The sequence below is a fragment of the Spermophilus citellus genome (genome assembly GCF_964194105.1).
Source record: "Spermophilus citellus genome assembly, chromosome: 5".
Classification (NCBI taxonomy): Eukaryota; Metazoa; Chordata; class Mammalia; order Rodentia; family Sciuridae; genus Spermophilus; species Spermophilus citellus.
In genome coordinates, this window is record NC_138186.1 from 134664195 (window position 1) to 134678402 (window position 14208).

The 14208-nt window shown below is 36.6% G+C and overlaps 1 protein-coding gene across 2 annotated transcripts in view; it reads left to right on the forward strand.

Annotated features, from left to right (window-relative positions):
• The first annotated feature begins 11181 nt into the window (after positions 1–11181).
• LOC308649233 (heat shock factor protein 2-like) overlaps positions 11182–14208 on the forward strand; it is a 57983-nt gene continuing 54956 nt past the window's right edge. For both annotated transcript variants that reach the window (XM_081294769.1, XM_081294770.1), the window contains exons 1-3: positions 11182–11312; positions 11472–11599; positions 12416–12540. In XM_081294769.1, coding sequence (XP_081150895.1) covers positions 11282–11312; positions 11472–11599; positions 12416–12540 — 284 coding nt within the window. In that variant the 5' untranslated portion in view covers positions 11182–11281. The remainder of the gene's footprint in view (positions 11313–11471; positions 11600–12415; positions 12541–14208) is intronic.

Sequence of the window (14208 nt, forward strand, 5' to 3'; positions counted from 1 at the left end):
GGACTGTGTTTTACATTGCGTTGGGGGTCAGAACAAGATCCAAGTGGAATTAATTGGAGAGGACATTCTTCGGTTGAGAGATTTGAGTTCCACCTCTGACTTCACTGTCCTTAGTTCATCAGTTAAACGCGTTGATAGGCAGTTTCAGAGAAAACAGTCAACCTTTTCTTTTTGGAGTATCGCTTTGACTTCTCCAGAAGAAAATAATTATGTTACCATTTTTTTTGGTACATTTTACTTATAAAAAGTCTAAGTTTGGGCTGGGGTTATAGCTCAGCTTGCATAGCGTGCGTGAGACTCTGGGTTCGATCCCCAGCACCACATAAAAATAAAAACATAAAGTCATATGTTCATCTACAACTAAAAAAAAACTTTTCTAATTTAAGTTTTTTGCCATAAACTAATTCGACTACTATAATGGTGGTGGTGAAGGGGTTCAGTCGATATGTATTTCAGGAGCAAGTATCATCTCTTTTGAAAGCATTTATCTGTGGCATTGAATGTGTTGATAACTTTTAAAACCTGAGAAATTACACTACGTGAAAAAAAAAGTGGTGAACCTAAATTGGAGCCAACAAATAGTCTTTTCAGTGTAATTCACGATGTGTTTTTTCCCTTTCCCGAGTCATATATTATTTTTGTTTCTGGGAAGAAGGTAGTTTGGTCCACATATGATGTAGTAATTGTTAATGATGTGCTTTTGTGGGTCCAGAAAACCCAGTGTATGACTTTGGATTGTTAGTTGCATGAAGTAGCTGTAATCCCTGCTTGCCTGGTGACTTGTGGGTTTGGGTCTACACCAGAGATCAATAAGCTATTATGTTGCTTCTTCTAGCCTGAAGGTGGGTGTAGATGTGTTCTAAGTTTGGTGTAATGGCCCAGGAGATAGAAGAAAGTGAGTGGAATCTTTAGGGTGATTAGGAATGTCCAGCTGTCTATGTGCTGCACTATAATCAGAAGTGAATTCCTGTGATGTTTGATCAGACTAGATAAATAAATGGGCTCTTCTTTTAATAAACCTGCATCATTACTGTTTGAACTAAAAGTCTTTTGCCTCTATGGATAAGAGGTTGTGAACCCTATAATTTGTCTTGGTGCATTTTTTATACTTGCATACAAAGTGGCTTTCTGGTAGATGATTCTCAGAGGTTTATCATTTGGGAATTTGTGTTGAGTGAGGAATGGTTAATAGTCAAAGACTGAAACTCCTTATTCCAATAGTGTGGGATCACATAATTACACTAGCAGGTTATGCTAAAGGTTGATGTCTCAAGCCACAATAAATTTCAAAGTATAAGTAAAAAGGAGGTATTGAGCCAGATAGAACTTTGTATCAGCAGAGATTAAAGGAATCCTTCATCTGCAACTGAGGAAATTCTCTGTTTAGCTCTCTGTGTATTTTGTCTCCAACCAAATATGGATTTATATCAATAAAAAAGTTACAATAATATAACAGTAGTAGGAGATATGCTTCCATAACAATAATAAGATTTGGGTGACTGGAATATGTAGTTGTGATGAATAGTAGATGCATCCTGAAAAAGAGTCACCACCTTAAGCCTCTTAGAACAGATGTTAGCTGTGACTTTCGAAAGCCCCCTTATACAGTCAGAAAGTGTTTTTGTTTTTTAAAGTGACTTCAAAAATAATTAAGAAATGTTGTCAAAATGAGGAATATTCCGCGTCATTCTTAATATAGATCTGGTGAAGAAAAGGAGGTTTATTGGCTAGTGTTAGGGAATTTCAATATTAATTTTTTACAGTGTGATTAATATTTATTAACTGCAACATTAAAGTTTCCAATTTGGTGCCTTGAAACTTTGAAACATTTTATGTATCTTTATAAAAAGTATCCTTATTTGGGGTTTTTACTCTTCATATAACCATCTTTCACTATGATATGTGACTAGTATGTTTTAAAATTATATTTCTGGATTCCAAAATCTTATTTGAAACTCTAAATTGTGTGAATTGCACTATGTAGTTTTTACAATAGCCTACAGTTAATGTTTTCTAGGAGTAATTGTCCAAGTACCAGCAATTATCTTTTGGGAACTTATATAGCTTCACTGCATTGAAAGTGCCTAAGAGGAGGAGAAAGTGAAGGCTGACCTCTGCAGCAGTTCAAAGTTTGAAGGGATAAAAGTAGTGGTGGACTGTGAGCTGGGCATTGTCCTAGGCCTACCATCAGAGGAGAGAGTAGTTTTTTTGTGACTTCCAGTCATAAGAAACTGTTGGTCTTGCTCATCTCCCAAACCACAATTTAGTTGTGGCAGTTGCTTTGCTTTATTCTTTCTGCTTCTCTTTGTCTCCCAAATCAATGTTTTCTGACTTTGACTAAAACCCACTCTTAGAATACAATTTACATTGTTTTTGATATATATATATATATATATATATATATATATATATATATATAGAGAGAGAGAGAGAGAGAGAGAGAGAGAACAAAACAAAGTTTATGAAAATAATACCTATACTACCAGTGATACACCCAGATATTTTCTATATATTCTCCCTCCCTCCCACTGTTCCTTTCCTTATTTGCTTGTTTGGACTCACTAATTTTGGACCCACTAATAAATTATAATCCTTAGTTTGATGAAAACTGCCTTAGATGAAGTCTTAAGATGTAATTTAGAAAGTTTGTTTTGGTTTTACAATATCTCTGAAGAGTTGCAGATGGTTAGTTTTTGGTTATCTGTTGCCAAAGCATTCTGTAGCGGTCAGAACTCTTCCTGATGTACACCGACTGACCCATGATAAAATTCATTTTTTAACTGATTTTCAACTTATTGTAACTAAGAGTTTTTATTGCACTGTTCTAGATGTTGTGGCAATATACAGTATTCTTTTTCTCTTGCATTCTGTGTCTAATGGATGAATCTTTTCCCATGAATTGTGTGGAACATTCAGCAGCACTTTAAAAATTTCCAATTGAAAGATAGACTAGAAGTTCCAATTTTAGAAAGGTTGTAGAAATAACTGGAACAAAAGAAAAAAAGTCTAAGCCAGATAGCAATTACTTCTAAAGAAGTCAAACTTGATTACATAAAATATGTTTAATAAAACTGAATTAATTGCTTAACATAAACTCTTCCTTGAGTTCAGAATCTAAATTATATCCATATCCTAGTGAGAATACAAAGGGAGACAGTATGTTCCACAACATTCAAGGTGGTTATCAGGCAAAAAGTGTTGAATGACCACTTTTAGAGAGCTAGTAATATTCCAGGAAGAGTACGGAGGAGATTTGAATGATGTAGGGTAAATGATTTGGAAGGTTCCTAGAAAGTAAAATTGGTGAAGAAAGCATAAGAAGGATGTTAAACTGAAAAGTGAACAGCAGTTGAAGAAAATATTGATTTTAATTTTTGTACATAGAAATTTAAAGTGTATCAGGAATTTAAGGGATTGGGGAGAACTGTTGTTTCTGATCCGATGTGTTTTATTATTGCTTTTTGTGCTTATTGTATTTGGACCGGTGGCGCATGCTTGTAATCCCAGCGGCTGAGGTGGGACAGCATCTCGAGTTCAAAACCAGTCTCAGCAAAAGTGAGAGGCTAAACAACTCAATGAGACCTTGTCTCTAAATAAAATACAAAATAGGGCTGAGGATGTGGCTCAGTGGTCAAATGCCCCTGAATTAAATCCCCAGTACTAAATCATCATCATCATCATCATCATCATCATCATCATCTTGAATACAAGGACTTATACTGAATGTTCTTCCATGGAATTTTCCATTTATTGCAACAATTCTTTGGGATAATTAGTGCTATTATTCACATTGTAGATAGAAAGGAACTGAGATTTAGGGGTCAAACATTACCCAAGTCCACAAAACTAAGTAGAAATGAAATTAGAACTAGAACTTGGGTGTACCTGACATAAGAATCCTTAAAATCTTAATGTTGTACGTGACAACATATTTGCCCCTTTCTTCTTATCACCCTCCAAAAAAAGAATACCAATTTTTTCAACTTTTTCTCACACTAAAGATCAGAAATTTTAAAGCACTTAGAACAACATGACATATAAAAGCAAGCACATGGTGCCAACACATTGTCAGCACTCAACCAATAGTTGTTCATTTGATTTATAATGTCTAAAACAGAATCACATACCTCCATCCAGCTTTACCCTCCAAATCAGTTTCTCTAAGTTTTCATGCTTTTGTTAAGAATATCATCTACTACTACCCTCAGCTTAGGCCACATCACCTTAGACTTTACTGATTTTTACATAGTCTGTTCACTCAAATCTCCTCTAATTCTTGTTTGAGATAGTGCCTACCATTACATGACTACTACCACACATAGCCCAAGGTCTCATCTAGTTTCTAAATTACAATAGATTTGATGAACTGTTTATTACCTTTATACAAACCCTTTAATTAATTCATTGTCTTTCCATGTTAAGTACATATTCTTTGATCAGAATCTGGCCCTTGCATCTCTACACTGTAACTCACTCAGTTTCAAACTACCTTACTCATTATTCCCTGAATACATATTTACATTTTCCTAAGTAAAATATGAACAAAAATATATAAAAATGAGCTCATTTTCACTTACTAATTATAACATATTTATAATTAAATATGTATTAACTAAAACCTTGAAGTAACAAGTTTTGATTCAATAGGCAGAGATAAAGCTAAAAGAGATATAACATTCAATGTTAATAAGAATATAAGAAAAGAAGCATTCTCATTGGCAACAAAAATTACTTCAGTATTTGGAGAGCAGTATCTCTATCAAAAAGACAAACCCGTAACTAAGGATTTGTTCTATAGATATTTTAAAACAATTAAACAAAAAATACAAAGTTATTTACTAAGCACTGTGCTATTAAAAATACTATCCAGTTCAGTTCTATGGCAAGAAGGATGACTATAAATAACAATAATGTACTGTGTATTTCTAAAAAGTTAAAAGAAATCATTTTGAGTGTTTTCACTAGAAATGATAAATGAAGGAATGTATGTTTCTACTGCACATATATCAAAACATTTTATTTTAACCAATAAATATTAATGATTCCTATGTGTCAATTAAACAATTACTACTTGGGAAATAATAATATGCCAAGTAAGAAATAAGCAAGGTTGGGAATGTAGCTCAGTGGTAAAGTGCTTGCCTATCATGCACACCATAGCTCCAGATCCCAGATTCAATACTCAGTACTACAAAAAAAAAAAAAAAAAAAGAAAAGAAAGAAACCAGTGAAACAATTTATGGTGTATACTTCACTTTTGCTTAAAAAGGAGATATGTATAAAATATATATATGTGTTATATATATATATATATATATATATATATATATATATATATATATATATAATTGGTCTTTATGTGCTGATATGGAAAGATATTTATGATATAATACTAAGGGCAAAGAACAAATTTCTTCAGCAAAATCAATGAGTTTGCAGGAAAATTATACCAAGATAGAAGAAAAGACAACCTCAAAAAAAATTTTATACTGTATAATTCCACTGATAGAACATTCATAAAATAATAAAATTATAGAAATTAAGAACAAATTTGTGACTGCCAGAGGTGAGGGATTGGGGCTAAAAGGGGTAGCATAAAGAAGCCTTGTGGTCATGATGGCATTCCCTATATTGATTGCGGTGGTAATTACAGGATGCTACATATAAGATAAAGTTCCATTGAAGTATATACATAGACATTAAAAAATGGGTGCATATAAGGGTTGGGGATATAGCTCAGTCAGTAGAGTGCTTCCCTAGTATGCACAAGGCCATGGGTTCAAACCCCAGCACCACCAAAATAAAAAAAAAAAGGTACATATATAGTTGGTAAAATCTGAATAAACTCAAACTTTGTGAATTTTATCAACGTCAATTTTCTGGTTCTAATACTGTACCATATATGGGAGAGAATGGATGAAGGGTTCATGGGACCTCCCTGTACATATCTTTGCCATTTCCTATAAAGATATGATTATTTCAAAATAAAAACACTTTAGAAAAGCATAGGGAACTCCTCTGTGTTTACAACAAATGCAGTATTAGAGTGAAGCTCTTACTAGAATAGAAGCTGAATATTGATAATACTTGAAGATGGTAGGGGTATTATATAAAGGTTAGAAGTGTTAATACATGTTAGCATAATCTTAATAATTCTTCTTGTAAACCTCTTAATAATTCTTCTTGTAAATATGTAAGAATAAAAAGAACAGTTGTAGAATAGATGTATGATTATATCTCATTTTCAATATGTAAACATTTATGTAATTAAAATAGCAGGAATATATGCACCTAATTATTAATAATGTTTCCTTCTAGGAAATGTGACAGGGAGAATTGGGAACAAGGAGTGGAAAATTTTATTTTTTATTAATTTAATAAAAAATTTTATGTTTTCTGTAACATTTATCTTTACTTTGTATTGGTGTATATTTATTTAGTAATTTAATATTGGTCAGGAAAATGAGGAGGAAGAAACCAAAAAGGGAAAATAAATGAAAGGAAAAGGAATTCCTCAATTCCGCAATAACAGCACCTGACAGAAACTCACCTGGTTTTTCTGTTACTGCTTTCATAGTGCAAACGGACAGCAAGAACCACCAAAAATGTGGAGGGAAAAAATGCAATATGAGAAAGCTCAAAATAAGCAAAAGTGACTCCAGAAAAAAAGAGATAATTCATCAACACAGAAAAAAGAAGAAAAGGAAGAAGGAAGGAAGGACGGATGGACAGATAGGTACCTTTCTGATGGTACCATCAAAGATATTTGGGAAGATATTTTTCTTATCTACAGAACAAACAAAAAGTACAAGTACAAGATGTTCTTAGAAATAAGAAAGCCAGGCTTAGTGGCACAGGCCTGTCATCACAGTGACTCAGAGGGTTGAGGCAGGAGGATCACAGGTTGAAGGTCAGCCTCACTCAGCAACTCAGCAAGCCTTGTCTCAAAATAAAAAGGGCTCAGGATGTAGCTCAGATGTGAAGCATCCCTGGGTTTAAGCCCCAGTACCCCCACAAAAAAAATCAGTATGTTCTTGCAAATTAAAATATTAATATTAAAAAATCTTCAGAATAATAAAATTAAATATGCAATAGAAAATATAAGAGAAAATGAGACATGGTTTACTTGCAGATGTCCAACTTTAGAGAGCACAGAATAAACAGGAAAAGGTGATAATAATAAATAAAAATAGAAGAAATCTGCTGCAGCTAAAATGCTTCTTACATGGAAACCAGCAAATTGAAAACATGCATGCCGACACAGTGGCGCATCTCTGTAATCCCAGCAGCTCAGGAGGCTGACACAGGAGGATCACAAGTTCAAAGCCAGCCTCAGCAAAATCGAGGTGCCAAGCAAATCAGTGAGACACTGTCTCTAAATAAAATACAAAATAGGGCTGAAGATGTGGCTCGGTGGTCGAGTGCCCATGAGTTGAATCCACGGTACAACAACAACAACAAATTTAAAGCATCCATGATGTATCTGATTCAATAGCTAAAAGAAAGACATAGGCTGAGATATATCATTATAAAACTTCAAAACTATAAATATAAAACATACAAATATAATTTATAAATAAGCTGTCCAGTGTGGAGATAAAAACAAATTCCCTAAAAAAAAAAAAAAACAGACTATCATCAGAATTACCAGCAGTACTAGATATCAGGGAAAATCATGAAAGGATGTTTTCAAAATTTTGAGGGAAAATAATTTTTCACCCAGCAAAGTCATTCACCAAATATGAGAGCTGGAAAAAATCAATATCTTCTGACATGTAAGTAATGAGTAACTTCAGTTATTATAGTGCTTTCTGATGAAATTTCTTTAGAATTGATGTAACATATTCATCAAAAGGAGGGAATACACTAAGAAAGAGGAAAGTTCAAAAAAACAATGAATCCTCTTCAGAAGAGCAATAGTGAGTCCCAGGATGACAGCAGGGTGGATCAGGAAGTTGGAGAGCTCCAAGCAGGAATGAGGTGGCAAAAAGACCTACAATACCAGGGATTCGTGACAGGAAGTTCTAATAAAATTTAAAATCCAAGAAAGATAGATGATGCAAGAGAAAAAAATTAGAAACTACAAGAAAAAAAAACCAGATATAAAAGAAAGGAAATACAAATATAATGCATTCCTAACATTATATTTCAACAATACTTACAGGATTATAATAGTGTTAACACTCTGTTGAATTTTGTACTTTAGAATCAACTTACAGAGAAAGTATGAAAGTCTTGTGGCTATAGAGTAGAATGCAGTGGTGTGAACCTCATTAAAAGTGAAAGGTCAAGAGGACTGGGGATGTGGCTTTGTTGTCTGGAGGTAGAAAGGAAAGAAGGGAAAGTAGAACTGACCAGATAAGCAGGGAGGCTGCTCCTGTAGCACAGAGTGGAAAGAAAAGACACTCTCCACAGTTGGAAAAACAAGAGGTCGAGGTAGCATAAAACTGAAAATGGCAGGAACTAAAGTGATTCTATAGAAGACAGATTTTCTAGGGCTGGGGATGTGGCTCAAGCGGTAGCGCGCTCGCCTGGCATGCGTGCGGCCCGGGTTCGATCCTCAGCACCACATACCAACAAAGATGTTGTGTCCCCCAGAACTAAAAAATAAGATATTTCCCATTGTTTGTTTTGTGTATTTTCTGTTTTATTCAATTACTTTAGTAATTTCTATCAGGATGAATAAAAATGAAATCCTTATTTTGAAATAGATCATCTTTATGATACAAAGTTTTATAAAAGTTTGGCTTATAGCCCATTATATCTATAAAAAAAATATTAAAAATTCTCTCTCTCCTCTGTCACTCTCTCTTTAAAAAAAAAAAAAAGGCAAATAAGAAGGCAGCGTCCCCTTTAACTCCCGCCCATCACGCCGGCAGCATCCAATCACTTTTCTCTGTGGCGCGGCCGGGGCCTAGGACTGGCTCCGGAGGACCGGCGCGAGACCAGCGCGCATGGGCGGAGCACAGAGATTTGTCTGTGACGTGCGGTGCCGGGCCTCCTAGCCTAGCTGAGCGCCCGGCAGGGCTTGGTGGGGGGCGGGGCCCGAGAGCTGCTGCGCCTGCGTGGTGGGCGTTCTCGGGGAGCAGTTGCTGCCGCCGCCGACGCCTCGGCCAGCACCGCCGCCGACGCCTCGGCCAGCACCGCCGCCGACGCCTCGGCCAGCACCGCCGCCGACGCCTCGGCCAGCACCGCCGCCGACGCCTCGGCCAGCACCGCCGCCGACGCCTCGGCCAGCACCGCCGCCGACGCCTCGGCCAGCACCGCCGCCGACGCCTCGGCCAGCACCGCCGCCGACGCCTCGGCCAGCACCGCCGCCGACGCCTCGGCCAGCACCGCCGCCGACGCCTCGGCCAGCACCGCCGCCGACGCCTCGGCCAGCACCGCCGCCGACGCTGTGTTGGGGTGTAAAATTCGGAATTCCTGCGTGGAACGTGCCGGCTTTCCTCAGCAAGCTGTGGACGTTTGTGGAGGAAACCCACACCGACGAGTTCATCGCCTAGAGCCAGGTATGGTCGGGGCACTGCGGCCTCCGAGCGCCTCCTCCCGCTCCCTCCCGCGGGGTTGTCCCTCGCGGCCTGAGGCTAGACGCTCCCTGCCAGGCGCGGGGGGCTGTGCGGCACCGCGCGGCCTTTCCGCGCAGCCTCTAGAGGACCCTCCCAACCGCCTCCTCCCGCTCCCTCCCGCGGGGTTGTCCCTCGCGGCCTGAGGCTAGACGCTCCCTGCCAGGCCCGCGGCGGCTGTGCGGCACCGCGTGGCCTTTGCGGGCAGCCTCTAGAGGACCCCTGGTATTGGTCAGGAGGGGAGCTGGGGTCCAGCCGCACCGCTCGCCGCGGGCCGCGGTGGGGGAGGGGCGGCCCGTAACGGTCCGGCCGGGTCGCGTTCCGAACCGGCCCCGCGCAGCCTAGGCAGAGGATGTACCTAGGGCGCGGGAGCCACGTTATTGCACACTCATCCTCCATCCGGCTCCGGTAGGGATCGGAACCCGGAGATCCAGGCCGGGCTCTTGGGCGCGGGGTTAGCTGGGGAAATCTGTACCCTAGCGACCTGACCACACGCACACACCCCTCGCTTTGCATCTGGGACCTTTTATGAGGAGAGCTGTCGGGGGAGTAGACAGATGTTCAAACGCAGGCTATTGCTTATCAATCCCTAAAAAACAAATACCAAATGTCTTCTTTGATATAATGAGAGCAATTATGACTAACTTTTTCATACTGAATATTTCATTGTATATACTACGTTTTGTTTATCTATTGAACTATTGGACATTTTGGTTGTTTCTACCTTTTGGCTATTATAAATAATGCTATTGTGAGCTTCAAAGTTTATGCTTCTTTTTCTTCTTTTAAGTACATATCTATAACAGGAATTGCTGGATATTATAGTGATTGTTTTAATTTTTTGAGGAACTACTATACTCTTTCCATAGTAGCCACACTTTTATATTCCATTGGCAATTCACACGAGTTCAAATTTCTCCACATCTTCATCAATACTTAGTTTTTGTTTTTTGCTCATGACCATCTTAATGGCTACGAAGTAGTAGGTATCTCATAGTGGTTTTGATTTTATTTCTAATGATTAGTGATATTGAGTGCCTTTTCATGTGCTTATTGACTATATTTATAAATGTTCTTTGGAGAAAGGTCTACTACAGTCCTTTGTTTTGTTTTGTTTTAGTTAGGTTGTTTGATTTTTGTTGTTGAATTGTAGGAGTTTTGTATGTATTGTGGATATTTATTAAATCCTCCTCCCTCAGCCTTCCTACCCTCTGGGATTACAGGCTTGGGCCCCCTCACCTGGCCACTGTTAACTTTCAGTGTTAATGTAGTAAACATATAGCTTCGAGTTTTGCAGTTGATTTGTAATCAGTGCATCTTAGTATAGTGTCTACTACAGATACTGATCCTTTTAATTTATCTTATTTATTTTATTGTTATACAAGATAGCAGAAATGGTCTATTTTTCTTATTTAATGGAAATGCTAATGATATAATGCAGTATTTGGTGTCAGGTAGATATCAAAAAATTTAATTGCAGTTTGGCACTTAATTGCAATTTGTTGTTGTTGTTGCCATTATCAGGAATAGAATTTTGATTTGAAGGTATCATGGAAGGACTGGTCAGGACAGGTTTGGGATTCATATATATGAGTGTGCCAGAGAACCTTAACTAATTGACCTTTTCTGGTTTTCTTTAGAATGGCCAAAGTTTTCTGGTCTTGGATGAACAAAGATTTGCAAAAGAAATTCTTCCAAAATACTTCAAGCACAATAACATGGCAAGCTTTGTAAGGCAACTAAATATGTGTAAGTATGGACAGCAGTTTATTTGTTCTGCTAACCAATTACTGATTAAACCATTTTTTTTCTCATTAAGATAGATGATAAAGGAAAATTCCACACAAGTATTGTGACTTTTTGACTGTTGTCTAATTCCAGTGTGATTAAATTTTCAATTTTTTTCAGATGGTTTCCGTAAAGTAGTACATATTGACTCTGGAATAGTAAAGCAGGAAAGAGATGGTCCTGTTGAATTTCAGCATCCTTACTTCAAACAAGGCCAGGATGACTTGTTGGAGAACATTAAAAGGAAGGTGAGTTGTTGTTAACATTATTTAGCTAAGATTTTGACATGTATGATTGACCAATGAGCAATTTTAGCTATTGTAATGCAGAATGTACAGAAATTACACAGGTGTTCTTTGTTAGAATGAATCAAACCAATAAAAATTTAATTAAATATTCTATCCTCCACCTTTCCCTGTGTTCATCTGTAGTGAGAGCTCATTCTTTATTTTCTTGATGAAAGGAAAATGCTTACAACATTCTGATTGAGGATGAAGAGTCATTATTATATTAGGAAGGTTCATTCCTGTGTTGACTGAAAAAAAGTCCTCACTGTAGGACTTTTTTTGTTGTTTACTGATATATATCCGTTGTACAGAATAAGTACTTTGTACATGGTAGGCATTAATTATTACATTTTTGAATGAATGTCTTTTGCTGAAATAAGATATTTTTACTAAATCCATAAAAGGGCTGTAAACCATGAAAGAAAATGACCTGCCATGTAGCCATTACTGTATAAATTTAATTAAAAGTGGAATTTGGTAATAAAAAGGCTTGAGAAAATTACAGGGGATTTGGCAGAAGGAAAAGAAAAAAAACCCTAAGATGTTACTGCTCATGGAAACTTAAAGAAATTTTTTTTTGTTTTGTTTTCTGATTATTTCTTGCTTTCTCTCTGGATGAGCTGTGAAGTGTATTCTTTTCCTAGAATTCCACCCTGGGCTTTTAGAACAAAATCTCCCTTTGAGTAGATCACAAAAAATTCTTATAATAGGGAAGCTTTGAATTATAATCATGGGTGTGCAGTGTATTTTTGATTTTCTAAATTTGCTTTTTGAAAGGTTTCATCTTCAAAACCAGAAGAAAATAAAATTCGCCAGGAAGATTTAACAAAAATTATAAGTAGTGCTCAGAAGGTTCAAATAAAACAGGAAACAATTGAGTCCAGACTTTCAGAATTAAAAAGGTAAACCATTCTTCCAAATATAGTACTAATGTGTTGGGTGTTGGAGTTGTCTGGTGCATTGGTTCTTACTACTTTTGATTGTAGTCATAGACTTAACTTTAATAACACATTTTAATTGTGATGGTCAGGATCACGTATGAACCTAAGAACATCAAAACAATTTGATAAACAAATATTACTGAAGAAACAATAAATCTTTAGTGTAGGAATCACGTATGAACCTAAGAACATCAAAACAATTTGATAAACAAATATTACTGAAGAAACAATAAATCTTTAGTGTAGGAAATACATTTCTACTTAGGTGTTCACAAACAAAGGAGGGCACACACAAAAAATCTTATGTACTACTCATCCTCCCCCCCCCCCCTTCCTTTAAAATTCTTCCTTGAGTTCTATTAGGAAAAAGTAGGACACAAAAAGTAGGGAATAAAAGAACCCAAGAGATTTGCCCTACTTGATATTTGTTCTGCATAGGTGTGGGAGAATGTTATTTAAACCTTTTCTTCAAAAAGATGCTTTGTTTTGTTTTATGACATTACTTGATAGGTTTTCCTAACTTACAAAAGTAATAAGTTTATATATATATATATAGAGAGAGAGGTATTTTACTACTCTTAGTAAGCAGCTGAGATTTTTCCCTTTAATAGTTTCCAAGGGCTTGAGAGTAGTTCCTTGAAGTATTCTTCACCCATTTCAGTTATATTCCTAACTGTATTTTAATAGTAACCTTGGGCTTTGGTTCTTTTTTTGAATAAATATAAATTTCTCCATTTTGCATATTTTATTTAATCATTGAGGATGTGTCTGTTCTCTATACTTTGACCTAATTCTTTGAATCTCAGTATAGCTCTTAAGGAAATAGATCCCCAGATCATCCTTTAAGTGTTAGAGGCAATGATCTCCTCCTTTAGTAGGCAGATAATAGCATCTTTAAAGGTGCGTCTGAAAAAATATAGCAGTTATTCAGTAAGTAAGTATTAAAGAAAATCTCCTTTTCATATACCTCTGTATTTAAATCCACATTTCTTTTTGTAATAATTCAGACTGAGAAAAATAGCTTTTGTGGAGATTAACAAAAGTTGAAAATTATTTAATTGGTAGATTATCTTTTATATCTTCTCACCATTTTCACAGTGCAATTTCAATTAAGAAACGGCAAAGGAAAAGAATCTTAGTATTGGGCAAGTTATTGGTTTGACATTGTTGAATATTCCATCTTTTAAAAAAATAAAACAGTGGTTTGTATATGCTTGTTTGAGACAGTTATCAAGGTAGTTTGAGAGTCTCACTTTAGTTTGGCTTTAACAGTTATAGAATTATCTTTGTGACACTGGGCAGGTTCCCACAAATTCTCTGTACCTCAGTGTCCTAATCTTTCAAGACAATTATTCCTTACTTGGCTGATTTTAGAGAAATTTAAATGCTTAATTGAAACGTTTAGCATAGTGCCTGAAGCACATCAAGTGTTCAGTAAATGTCACTTTTGTTTCCTAAGATGATTCACAAAGTCTAACCTCACTTAAGTGATGAACATTAAAAAAAGTAATGAACCACATTATCAAAAGGAGTAAATTGCTTGCTACCATATGGATATAGAAGTGTGTTTTAAGTGGGTTTTTTTTTTTTTTTTTTGTATATTTTGCCATGAATAGCAGATAATACATT